General features: G+C 31.1%; 1 protein-coding gene across 1 annotated transcript; it reads right to left on the bottom strand.

The window, feature by feature from the left end:
• Window positions 1-238: 238 nt before the first annotated feature.
• Window positions 239-3,058, bottom strand: LOC126891576 (uncharacterized). Its single transcript, XM_050660752.1, has 2 exons — window positions 1,222-3,058; window positions 239-390 (listed from the first exon to the last, which is right to left on the bottom strand). Exons 1-2 carry the CDS (start codon window positions 3,056-3,058, stop codon window positions 239-241), a joined length of 1,989 nt encoding a protein of 662 aa, XP_050516709.1.
• Window positions 3,059-14,630: the final 11,572 nt, after the last annotated feature.

Raw genomic sequence — 14,630 nt, 5'->3', positions numbered from 1 at the left:
AGTGTTTAATTTTGTAAGTTCGAAGTAGTATTTCGACCAAAGTGTGTAAATACTTTCAGGAACAGATTCATCCCAACTTATCTTGAGTTTCCAGAGCTCTTTAAGAATAATTTTCGATATAACTGTTACGGGTGAAAGTAACCCCAAATGATCAAATATTTGTGCTGTACAGGATAAAATCTGTCTTTTGCTAATCTTTAAGTTAATTGTGGAGATATTTATAGAATATTGTAGGGAATCACAAGACGGATTCCAAAGTAATCCTTTGTAGAGACGAATCATTGGTAGTCCATTTTCTCAGAGGAAAACCGTAGGAAGATAATAAATATGAAATAGTTTCCTTGATTTCTCGGAGTTCTTCCGATGTGTCACAACCAGTTAATAGATCATCTACATAAAAATCGTGCAAAATTATAGAGGAAATTTTTGGGTATTCGGAAATATGTCGATGAGCAATTTCATGAAGAGACCTAATGGCAAGAAACGCTGCTGATGCAGTACCGTAGGTAACAGTATTCAGTGTATAAGCAGAAATTTCATCATTTTTATTAAATCTCCAAAGGATCTTTTGAAGGTAACGTTGTTCAGGAGTAAGGAAAACCTGACGATACATTTTAGTTATATCTGCACCCAGTACGAATTTATGTTGACGAAATCTAAGTAAAATGTAAAATAAATTATCTTGTAAATGAGGGCCGACATACATGATGTCATTTAATGAGTAGCCTGTGGTAGTTTTCGCACTACCATCAAATACAACTCTTAACTTTGTAGTGGTTGAAGTTTCTTTTAAAACGCAGTGATGAGGTAAGAAGAATCCAGAATTATCATTAGTGTCATTTATTAGGGACATGTGACCAAGTTTAATGTACTCACGTATGAAGTCATGATATTCTAATTTCAATTGAATGTTATTTTCAAGTTTTCTCTCTAAGTTTAAAAAACGTTTTTTGGCAGTAGTTAGAGAATCCCCTAAAACTGATGGAGATTCCTTTAGTGGAAGAGTAGTGATAAAACGACCATCACAATGGCGAGAAATATGCTGCTTAAAATGATTTTCACAATAGATGTCTTCTTCGGAAACAAACTTAGTTTTAGGACACTCCTCTAGTTCCCAAAACTTTGTGAGCTGTGAATCTAATTCACTGGTAGAAGAAAAGTAACAATTATGTTGGGGGTGGTGTTGAATATTTGTTGGAATTGGGCCAGAAATTATCCAACCAAGAGTGGTTTTTTGAATGATCGGTAACCCAGGACCAAGTTTGATTTGTCCCACGCTTAAAATATCCCAAAATGTGTCAGCTCCAATAAGAAGGTCTACTGGACCAGGTTTTTCAAAATTCTGGTCAGCTAGAAGTAATTTTGTTGGAATATTGAGCTGGGAACGATTGATCTGTATGTAAGGTAAATTACTTGTTATGTTGGGCAAAATTAGACAAGATATTTTTTTCGAGAAATTGTTAATATCTGATTTAAATGTTAGTGATGTCCGGAAGTTAATATTGTGAGTTAATTGATTAATTCCCGAGATCGAAGTGTTGATTTTTTCCTTTGAAAGTTGTAAAATATCACAAAATTTCTCAGATATAAAGTTGGATTGACTTCCGTTGTCCAAGAGTACTCTGCATTTATGTGAGTTGCCGAACTTGTCAAAAACGTTAACAACAGCAGTTGAGAGTAGAATATACGGTTTAATAGCAGTGTGAACACTTGAGCTTATATGATGTGTTGAAGAGAAGTTAGAGGTAGAAGTAGATTCATTTGACTGCAGCCCAGTGTTTGGAACATTGGAAGGTAATGAAGATTGAGAAGAATTGTTTTCTGTGGAAACTGAATTTGAGGATTGTGAATTCTCGAAGTGTAACAGAGTGTGATGGATCTTTCCACATTTTCTACAACCAGTAGAACGACAATCCTTAGTACGATGGCATGTGCCAAGACAATTAAGGCATAAACGTAGACGTTTTGCATTGTTTAACCTATTAGTAGGATTTAGTTTTAAGAAGTCAGGACAATAATATATTTTATGTTCCTTATTACAAAAGTTGCATTTAAACCTATTCTCTGTGCTAGAAACAAAGGCTCTTGTTTCAGACTTATTATTATTACCTTTGTAACGTCGTGGATTTTGATCCTGTTTATTATCATTGTAGTTGTCTAATGACTCTAAGATACGACATCGTTCTTTTAAAAATTTTAGTAAATCATCTAAAACTGGTAGGTTGTCTTTACAATTTTGTGACTCCCAAGAGCGTCTTGTTGAGTTATCAAATTTTGTTGTTAACAAATAAATAATCAAATCATCCCAGTGTTTAGTGGGGCGTTTTAAAACTTCTAAAGCACGTAAATGTTTTTGTGTATTGTCTAGAAGTTGTCTGAGACCTTGATTTGATTCTTTTGTGACTAGTGGTAGGTTAAAGAGAGCTTTAATGTGATTGTTTACAAGTAACTGTTTATTTTCAAATCTTTCGATCAATAAACTCCAAGCAATGTCGTAGTTTGCATCGCAGACTTGCAAAGATTTAATAGTGTCGGCAGCTATGCCACGTAATGACAGACGTAAGTAATGAAACTTTTGTACATTGGAAAGTGAAGTATCATCATTAATAATAGAATTAAAACTGTCGCGAAAGAAGAGGAATTGATCAAACGATCCATCAAATGTAGCTAGATTCAATGGAGGTAACTTAATGTTGCTTGTATTTGTAGGCCTAGCTGCTATTGAACCATTGACACTACGTGAATGAGACGTTTCAGTAGGTCGTCTAGATAAAATAAGTTTTTTGATGTCAGATATTATTTTAAAATATCTGTCCTCAAAAGTCTGCCTTTCAATGGCATGTATTGTGTCATAATTTTCCTCGCAGTCAGGATCATCAGTTTCAATAAGCAGCTGAACCTCATTAAAAACATCTAAAAGCTCTTCGGCTTTGGATAATCGCATATCTAAATCTACGAGGTCGATAATTTCATTATTTTCTATACTTCGAAAATATGTTGTTAAACGTGTAAGAGCACCTTTAGTGGCCATTCTCTTTGTTTTGTTTTGGTCTGACATTTTTGACAATTTGACCAAAATTTATGAGGATGCAAAATAATTAAATATTATGTATGTATGTGGCGTATATTATTATACAGATATAAACAATCAAAATGTGTTTGATGTTTAAAGAAATAAATATTTGATCTTCGATGAATGTAATTAAATAAAAAGAAATGATTTATTCAAGTGCAGAAAACGGAAATAAATGTTTTGTAATTCAATTATTATGTACGTAAGAATTATTATTAACGTTTAGTTACGATCTGTCAGAATAAAATAAAAAATCAGCTAGCACATTCACAATGAATACGAGAGTAGGTAAAACGTCAAATAATATGTCACTATTCGAAATAAATATATTAATTTAGATTGAAACTCATGTACTTAAAATATTTATCAAATAGAGACTGAAAAAATGTGAAATTATAAAAAGGATTCAGTATTCAGTGTTGTAAATGTAGCTTCCTGGGGTTGATACAGCGGGTCAAGTACGACGTCGGTTCGTAGAATGTAAAGCTGCTATTTTCTTTTGTAGTTCTGCTGGCACTGTAGATTCGTTGTTCGAAGGACCAATAGCTGTGGATGTGGTGAAGAATTTTCAGAATTTCACGTAAATTTTAATACAACAGATCTAAAACAAATTACAATAACTTGAATGTAAGGAGTAAAAATGTTCGTTTATCAAAGCGTTGGTTTTGTGTGTATTCTCGTCGTTATGTACTTTTTCGTCACCCAGTAACCCTGGCGAATGAACTTGGGTCACTTCGTTCGGCAATCTTCGGTAATACGCACTTGTACAATAATTGGCAGAGTCTAATAAATTTCAAAGTCAATGTACTTAACAACTGTCAAGTTGACAAATATCAACCTAAGTAAAACTATGGTTACCACAATTACGTTACTACTGTTACTGGTAAATGTACTTATTTAAAAACTAATCAATTCAAAATTCATTCAAATTTTTCGCATATAAAGAATAATTTAGTCGGACATTAAACGTTGAAGGCACCACAGGTATTATAATAATAACGCTTTCGGTCAACGTATATCCCTCAGGACGAAGGCCCTTGTTAAAAACACCATTGACCTCAAGCGTTATTATCCTTATAATACCCTTGGTACCTTAATAACTGTAACATAAGATTATACCTTAATTCTTGTTTTCTATTTCTGATGTTTTTATTTATTTACATTGAATATTAATATGTTTTGTTGTATAATCTACTTCACAATAATTATGTGATATATTTGACTTAAAATGAATTCAAAAATTTTTTGTAGTTGGGCAACAATGTCAACTTAGATCTCCGATGTAGATAATGAATTACAACAGTATCTATATTGTACGGACTATATTATTAATTAGGTTATGCATATACCTGTGTGACATAAGCTATTGGAACAGCACAGTCTCTCAAACGAACAGATGAAAGTGAAGTTCTGTCAATATCTTTTTCTAAAAAGTGTTTTGAACATACTCCTCTATTAACAAATCTGATCTATACTTCATGTCTTCTTCCCAGGACCTTCTGGAAAGCTAAAAATACAAAATATATGCATTACTAAGCATTATTAACAAATTTTAGTTTTAAATAAAAAATATGATTAATGAACTCACAAAATATTATAAAACAGCTTTTACTAAATTATTTACTAAAATCACTAGCCAGTTGTGTCTGAGACTCGGTAGTACTGAGACTGAGTTTAGCAGATCGACTATAATATTCTGTGTATTCAGTGTGGTCTACCATCCTATTTATAAACGCATACATTAGCAAAAACGCAAAAAGAATTATTTTAGTTTTACAAATCCTTTTGTTATTATCTCTATTTACTATTTTAGTTAGGAATAAGCGAAGTTTGTGGCTTATTCACAATTATTATTAAAATAATAAATGGATATGACCAATTATTAACTTATAAAATAAAAATTCTTCTGATTTATGCCTTTTATTCACTTTGTTATATCTACGTTACTTAAAAGATTTTTTATGAATAGTATTATTAGGGTATTAATAGTATTAATTTATTTTCTGAAATACAGGGCATGCCTTCGTTTACATATTTGCATACTAACCTTTTAATAGGGCTTTTCATTCACACTAATTCACAGTCATTTGTTTCGAGCTTCTGTCATAATTGAAACGTTATTCCTGCAGATTTTTTTATCTACATTTGTTTCTGCTACTCCAACTGCGTCAAAAACAGGACACCATTTTATGCACTATGTTAATAATACTATTAAAGCTATTATAAAAGTATCCGAATTAAAAAAATATTCTTAAAAAGCACAAATAATACAAACTATCCACGGCAAGGCAAGGCCGGGCAAGGTGGCCAAGACGAAATGAAAATGAAGATGCCAAGATGGCCGAAGCGAGGTCGTTGGTTGGTCGTTTTTAGTCACGTGATGCCCTCTCAAGCGCCATGCACAAAAATATATGCACGGCGAATTTGAAAATGAACGCAAAAGAAATAAATATAAATAATGCCTCTCTTGGGTTTTGCATAAGTTTTAAGTATTTTTTTATTAACAAAATCGCATTCCAAATTGAATATTCGCGAACAATAATTTTTATTACATTTGTATGTTTATAATATTGTATTAATTGAACTTGGGAAACTCTTTAAATTTGACACTGTAGGCCTAAAATGTCACTTAGTTTGTCTGGTATGTTATAAGTAATGTTGTATCTGAATCTGTTACGTATGTATTATTTCGCAACTTAAAATATAGGAACATTGGTAGTATGTTCACAGAATGTCTTATGGTAACATTCCAGGAATAATTTAAACAGATGTTCACCGAATGTTCCCTAAATGACATTCAAATATTGATAGAACTTTGGTAGTACATTCCTGGAATGTTGTGTGTTGTTAGGGTTATAGTCAAATAGTAATTTTAATAATTATAAATAAATGTTATAAAAACAAAAATAATGTTATCCTTCATCGTTAGGCTTAATATAATAAAATAGGATATATTTATATTATGACAGCGTTTCGTGTTAATACAACGCATGCGTAATCCATAAAATCATCTGCACTGGGTTCAGAAATCTTTGAACGGCCGAATTCCACCGTTCAAGAATCGTTCAAGTTTAAACTGCCATCGGTTGAATGTGAATTGAGAAAGACGATTTTGACTTTAAACTGACGTTCACTAAAAGTTCAGGTTAAACTGGAGTTGAACTCGATATGAGAAATCGGCCCACAAAGTTTAATTCTTGAACTCGGTTTAAGCCCGGGTTCAGCTGAGCGGTCGATGTTCGACGGTTCAACGCTGGTTCAAGGATTCTTAACCTCACATTTTTGTCATTGTCAAGAGAAATCATAATATTTACACCTTAAAAATGAACCTCATTGAAAAGGGCCTAGCCGGATAAGATGATGAAAAGTGCCCCCAACTCGATTCGAATTCCATATAGGTCACCGTTTAGCATATGTTGTGAAATTCACTTTCTGAAATTTTTAGTCCCCTAGGTGGTCATGTGACCCACCTAGAGCCTAATTAGGGTTTTTATGTTTTTATTTTTTATCTCAAGCGCATCGAGAACTAGCGAAAAACTTTAACTAAAAAAGTTGTAAGATTTAAAAAGTTATACCCGAAAAAGTTTTTTTTTAATTTTTGGCGGGAAATTTAAATTTTAGAACGATTTTAAAATTTTCAATGAGTATAAAAAAAAAACTAAGACATTCGTTTTCACGAAAAAAATATATAACGTGTATTTTTGCATAATATTTCAACATGAATTTTTTCAAATTTTTAAAATTGGTGAAACGCACCTTTAAAAATAAAAAAACGCATTTTTTCGTTTTTTTTTTTTCGCTTTTTGGTACACTTTAATACATATTTTCCAAAAAAGGTAACACCGTCACTAGAATAGGTAAAAACTAAAAAATTATTGGGGTTTGTTTAATAAAAATTTTTTGTAATACCATCCATTTTCAAAATATAGGGCGTTGAAGAAAACAAAATTTTACACATTTTTTACGATTTTGCCGAAACTACTGGCAACATTGTAATGAAATTTAGCAAGTGTTAAGAGGTAGTTGTTGTGCAATTTTTAACATACAATTAATAATTTTATATTTGTTATTGGCGCGAATAGGGGTAATGGTCTGAACTTTTTAAAGAAAAAAGATAGTACGTCACTGACATATGTCAAATTTACAATCTTTTTTGAATTATTCGTTCAATTTGTGACAAAAAATCTATCTTCCTAGTTTTTCGTACGACGCTCCATTTTTATTCAAAAAATAAAACATCTTAACCCTTACAAAGTATTCGAACTTCTAGCAGTTTCTACGACATCTACTTAAACTCGTACATCCATTATACAAACTAATTCGAATACTGTGGAAGCGTTAAGATATTTTATTTTTTACAGCAAAAGGGCGCGTCGTATAAAAAAAAATGAGAAGATAGGTTTTTTATCGCAAATTCAACGAGGAATTCAAAAATGATTGTTAATTTGAAATATGTCAGTGGCATACTACCTTTTTTCTTTGAAAATTCAGACCATTACCCCTATGCGCGCCAATGATGAATATCAAATCCTTAATTGTATGTCAAAACATGCACAATAACTACCTCGTAAAACCCGCCAAGTTTTATTACAATGTTGCCAGAAGTTTCGGCAAATTCGTAAAAAATGTGTAAAATTTTGTTTTCTTCATCGCCCTGTATCTTGAAAATAGATGGCGTTACAAAAAATTTTTATTAAGCAAACCCCAATTATTTTTCAGTTTTTTACCTATTCTAGTGACGGTGTTACCTACTTTGAAAAATATGTATAAAATTGTATCAAAAAACGAAAAAAAAACCGAAAAAATGCGGTTTTTTAATTTTAAAGGTGCTTTTCACCAATTATAAAAATTTGAAAAAATTCAGGGTAAAACATTATGTAAAAATACACCTTATATATTTTCTTCGTGAAAACGAATGTCTTAGTTATTTTTTTAAACTAATTTAAAATTTTAAAATCGTTCTAAAATTTAAATTTCGCACCAGAAATTAAAAATTTTTTTTTGGACATAACTTTTTAAATCTTACAACTTTTTTATTTAAAGTTTTTCGCTAGTTCTCGATGCGGCTGAGATAAAAAATAAAAACCTAATATCCCTAATTAGGCTCTAGGTGGGTCACATGACCACCTAGGGGGCTAAAAATTTCATAAAGTGAATTTCACTACATATGCTAAACGGTGACCTATATGGAATTCGAACCGAGTTGGGGGCACTTTTCATCATCTTGCCCGGCTAGGCCCTTTAACTAATTTTAAGTATTTAGAATGGGAAATAAGCCACAATATTATTAAAAAATGATTTTTATTAACGTTTCGACGCCCAAATCGGGTGCCGTTGTCAAAATACAAAATACAAAATAAAAATCATTTTTTAATAATATTGTGGCTTATTTCCCATTCTAAATAGTTAAAATTGTAAAAATGCCACAAGAAAATAGCTTCAGAACAAATTCACCCAAATCGGGTGCCGTTGTCAAAATAAAAAATACAAAATAAAAATCATTTTTTAATAATATTGTGGCTTATTTCCCATTCTAAATAGTTAAAATTGTAAAAATGCCACAAGAAAATAGCTTCAGAGCAACACCTTTAACTAATAATAAGATTTTCTGGAAATGATAAATATTATAGAAGAAAGGAGAACACAGAAACAGTGTAGGGCTAGAGAAAATCATTTTGAAAATTGGAATGATAATGATTTTGTGCAAATATTTTTTGGAATGCTGGAAATGCTTAATGCTTGGCAAAGAAAATACTGTTCAGTTCACTATTTGCATGAAACTATTGTTCATAGAATAAAAAAATCGAACAGATAGAAGAACGAAAACAAGTGGCAAATGCAAATTTGTTATTGGCATTTCAAGAACCAAGCTGTATCTTCTAAGAACATGGTTTTTATTGCCTTAAATTAAGGTTTTGTGCAGTAAAGTGGACCCATATACTGGTTTTAAGCAAAAGGCGCCTTTTTGCAACTTGTGGATGATTTTGAAGCAAATGTAGAAAATGATTTTGTTAATTTATTAAATTAAATGTACATAATTTATCCATAAATCTAAAATTAATTATATTTGTACCATGTTGTAGGTAAAATCCGTTCGCTAAACTCAGACACAACTGGCTAGTGATTTTCGCAAGTAATTTTGCCAATTTGATAAAATTTTGCAAAAAAAAAAACAAAAAAATTACCTACTAAAATCATTAACCAGTTGTGTCTAGAGTTTAGCGAACCGACTAATGATTACAAACTAATTTACATTCTAAAATTATTTAAATACCTTACCTACTTCCCTAGAATAAGGCAAATATTAACATTTTTGAGTGAATTTGAAATCATAGCTGTAAACAATTAAATATTTATGAGAAGAGAGTGTGAATATTGAATTAGTATCTTCGTTGGTGATAGTGGTTACGAAGTCAAGAAAAACCTAATAATACCCTTACGCAATCCTTCACCACAAGGTGAAATTTTATTTAATGAGGCACAATGAGAATGCTGAATGTATAGACACAATTGAGTGGGTCTACCGAATAAAAATTGCTAAGTGCCATGCTATTCGTTTTAAAGAAATCGAACAAAAACTGTTAAAATGGGAATAATGGTAAATTTATACATTTAAGGGATAGTTATTAATACAGTTTGCAACTAACTGTACTGTATTATTAATCCTTTTTTTAATGGCATGGACTGCATATCAATTAGCCAGTCAAAACATGACTAATTAAGAAGAAAGAAGAATATACATTTAAAGACGTATAATATCAATAACGTAAAGTTCATATAATATCAATAACGAGGAAAAGTTAGTTCAGTTGAGATGTAATTTAAACAGATGGTACTAAGCCGAAGTAATTAATTACTAATCCTTAAAGTGTATAAATTCAGGTACCCTTATTATAATTTTACCAGTTTTTGTTCGATTTCTTAAAAACTAATCACATGGCACTTGTTATTCGGCAGACCCATTCAATTGTAATTGGAACATCAATGTTACACAATATTACAATGCTTTTTAACAACCCTTTGCCCGTACTACATGAAGAAGAGGAAGTAGCAATGGCATTAGCTAAAAATTTAGAAAATTTAACAGTCTAGAGAATCATGAGAAGTACAATTTGTCAAATGTAGGAAGAGGTTGAAAATCTTGTGCGTGAATGCTTTGTTAATTTAAAATTTAGAAAATTAAACTAATACATACAACAACTATTAAATATTTATAAAAATATCTTACTACCTATCTACTACAATCAATGGCTTTGATAAAATTCTTTAAAATTTTGGGGGCTAACATTTGTTTCATTTTATTTTGTACAATTTTGCTGTATTTTTGGCCAAAGATACCAATATTCCTTCTTGAGAGGTGAAATTGTAAGGTATTTTTCCGTCCATTGTAGAAAAAAATACTAACAAACAATTTTTTACCAAAAGAAAATAAACACATTGCAATAATATCCTAATAATACTTATAATACTTATTCAAATGGTCTGTTCACAAATTTAATGTAGGAACTTGATTAAACTAAATGATAAAAAATACCGATTATACTAATAACAGTTATAAAAGAATTATATTGACAAAAACCAAATAATAATACATAAATGGTTGGAAAAATTATGTCGAGAATTGAGGGGAATTGCTTTGAATACGCATGCCTTACGTTGCCAACCTTACCAAAATTTGTATGAACCTCAGCTTAACTGAACTTGGCATTGAACAACCCGAATGAAGTTAAAGGAAGTAAACTTTACACCCAACAAGAACATGCTGAAACATTTTAACTTATATAAAATAAATAAACTATAAGACACAAACTGATTTCTAAATATATTTTCATTTGAGACACGGTGTAAAGTTTCTTGAGATAATTTCGTTGCACATACTTAACATATAGGTATTGTATGCACCATGCGTATACATTTTTTACAAAAACGGCATGAAAAACGCGTTTTCTGATCTGAAAATCAAGTAAAATCGTAGCAATGAAGGTGGATATGAGCTATTACCTCCGATTTCGTTGAACCTCCATCGATTTGCATGAAAATTGGTGAGTGGTTAGAGAATATCTCAAGGAACAAAGGTGACATGGTGCCAACTTGCGCTTTTACCCTGGGGGTGGATGCCACCCCTTCTCGAGGGTGAAAATTATTTTATTAAAAATAACCCCATAATTCGATAGAGGGACAAATTTCAAGCAAAATTTGTTATATAAATTTATTAAAATAAATCAAAACTTTTTGAGTTATTAAAGATCAAACATTTTAATTTTTCTTGAGAAAAATGCATGTTTTTAACCAATTTTTCATCAATAACTCAAAAAGTGTAAGGTTTTACAAAAAACTTATTATTATCAAAATTGAAGCTAATAAAAAATAAAATAAATTTCTTACTAGAAAAACCTTTTAGCGTTAACTAAAAGTGAGTTATAGGTAATTGAATGTATATTTTTTTCGGCGAGTAAAAAACTCTAAGTAGTCAAGCTGAAATAACTGGAAATTGATGCATTTTATAACATAAACTTATTAAACATTTGTCAAAGAACCTAAAAATATCTATCAAATGAGCCCACGAACATGTTGATAGCATTAAAATTTATGCTCCAAATTTTTTTCAAAATTTACCTTTTAAAAATTTTTCCAAAAAATGTTATTGTTTTTTTTAATAACTCCGTTCTTGTTTCCGATATCAGGTATACCTAAAAACTGTTTGAAAGTTAGTTCTAAGTGCTATTTAAGCACGTTAAAGCTAATCTTCTAAACTCCTTACTTTTTAAAACAATAAAAGGTTAAATGACCCCGGTTGCATGTTTCCCACAGCAAAATTTAAGATTTAAACGTTTCTATCTCGGTTATTTTTTACCCTATAGAAATATTAAAACAGGTAAAATATTTGGCACAGAACAAACTAAAATTTGGTTTTATATAATTTTTTACGTATATTGAGTATTTTTGGAGTTATTATCAAAGGAATATGAGAATTACAATAAATTTAAAACTTATCATTTTTTAAATTATATCTTTTTTTCAAAAATATGCATTTTAAACCGGTCAAAATTATCAAAAACATTACTTATGCTAATATAAAGAAGTTCTTGTAAGGATTACTATAAATTTTAACTTTTGTGGAAATGGTGTATGTTTTAATTTTCACTTTTTCCTAAAAAATTCGAAATGGTTCTTTTATTTTCATTATAACTTGCTTACGTTTGACAGTATAACCTTGGTCTGAAGCTCATTTGATAGGTATTCCGAAGTACTTTGACAAATATTTAGCAGGAATATTTTATACATTGCATCGTTTTCCCGTTATTTAAGCTTGAATACTTAGATTTGAGACCTCGTCGAAAAAAATGCACATTCAATTGCCAATAACTCATTTTGAACTAATATTGGTTTAGTTCTTTATGTGAGAAATGTATTCAATTTTTATTATCTTTAATTTCAGTAATAATAACTTTTTTGTAAAAGCTTACAGTTTTTGATTTATACGTGAAAAACCGATTTAAAACATGCATTTTTTTACGAAAAATAAAATCTTTGGTCTTTAATAACTCAAAGTGTTGATTTATTTTAATAACTTTATATAACAAATTTTGCTTATAATTTGTTCCTCTATGGACTTATGGTATTATTTTTAATAAAATAATTTTCACCCCCGAGGTAAAAGCGCAAGTTGGCATCATGTCACCTTTGTTCCTTGAGGTATCCTCTAATTACTCACCAATTTTCATAAAAATCGATGGAGGTTCAACGAAATCGGAGGTGAAAACCTTCAGTGACTGCACTAGTAGAGATATTAAGTATTGTGTTTAGAGCTCCAACAATAGAGGGTACTATCTACTATAATTTGGTTCTTATAGAAAATCTAAAAATATGCAAAAACACGTAAATTTATTTGTGAGGGTGACATTTTGTGCACCAGTTTTCAACTAAATTACTTCAACCATATAGCGGGGGATCACAACCCCCCAAATGTTTAACAGAAAGGCCGGTTAATTGATACCTCAAGGTCGCTCAACTACTTTTTCAAAAATACCACATACATTATATTTATTTTAATACTTTTTAAAAGATCAAGTAAAACCGTAAATATATTAAATATCGAGTTCAGAACTCAATTTTTTTTTGTAGTATTGAGTTCCAAGATTTTTCCAAAAGTACTGAAAAGACTTATAATGTATGTGGTATTTTTGAAAAGGTAGTTGAAGGACCTTTAAAATAGGGTATCACTCCATCCTACTTTCCATTAAAAATTTTGGGGGTTGTGTCCATACGCTACAGGGTTGACGAAATTTAGTTGAAAACTGGTCGACAAATGTCCCTCTCACAAATAAATTTGACTTGTTTTTGCATAGTAGGGACGACCAAATTATAGAGCAGGAGTGGCTAAACTGTGTTTCGCGAGCCACATGTGGTTGTTTGAAGGATTATTTGTGGCACTCAATAAATGCACCTAAAGTGCTTTTAATTCTTTGTAAAATGTCTTAAATTATTGAAAACAAATATAAAAGAATAAGTGTAACATCAGGACTTAGACAAGGAGACTCCTTATCCCCGTTGCCATTCAATTTGGCCTTAGAATATAATAAGTAAAAGATGAACTGAGCTGATTGAAGATCAAAATTATTGTTGGCCTTTGCTGATGATCTAAGTGCAGTCGCTCATTCTATAAGAGACGTGAGAGAAGTGCTAGTAATCTAAAATCCTACACCAAGCGTTAGGCAGAACATAACTACTAATGACCACAACTTCGAAGTAGTAAAAGAGTTTATATATCTAGGGGCGGTAATCACAGATAACAACCAGATATAGAAAGAGGTCTCAACAAGGATAGCTGCGTGGAATAGATCATTATACTACCTATAATCATTATTAAAATCTAAACTGGTAAAAAGACAGTCCAAATTAAGATTGTCCATGCCAATTATTCGCCCAATTATTACATAATATGGAATTGAAACATAGTCTCTACATCAGCGGGAAATAAATGTGCTGCTGATTTTTGAAAGGAAAGTGGAGAAGTTGCCGCACAGCTGAAATGGTGACTGTGTGTGGTACTGAATACATCGTAAGACATATAAAAGCTAACCGGTAAAGATGGGCAGGTCTTGTGGTAAAATTAGAGAAAGACTAAGTCAGCGTTTCCCAACCTTTTACCCTTTGCGACCCAATTTTCCATAATTATTTTCACCGCGCCCCCCCTCGTTCCATAATTTTGACAAAAAACAGTAAAATCTTACTTTTTTGTATTGAGTGCTCTTTATGATTATAACTCCTATTCAAGTTCATGTGTATTTTATTTTTTATTTTGTCAGAATTTTGTTTTGCTTTGATTTTAGTAAATTAGTTAATGATGTTGGTGTATTTTTTTATGTGCTCACGCCCCCCCATTACTAAAAGCGCGCCCCCCTAGGGGGGCGCGCCCCACAGGTTGATAATCGCTGGACTAAGTATTAAAAACAGTGTTTTCTAGTAGGCCAGACGCCACTAAAAGATCAGTAGGACGTCCCAGGCAAAGGATGATTAAAAATCTAAGTACCTATCCTGAAATAGTAAAGGCTGC

Source organism: Diabrotica virgifera, chromosome 9 (assembly GCF_917563875.1).
Source record: "Diabrotica virgifera virgifera chromosome 9, PGI_DIABVI_V3a".
Taxonomy (NCBI): Eukaryota; Metazoa; Arthropoda; class Insecta; order Coleoptera; family Chrysomelidae; genus Diabrotica; species Diabrotica virgifera.
This window is presented reverse-complemented; position numbering and strand designations above follow the sequence as displayed.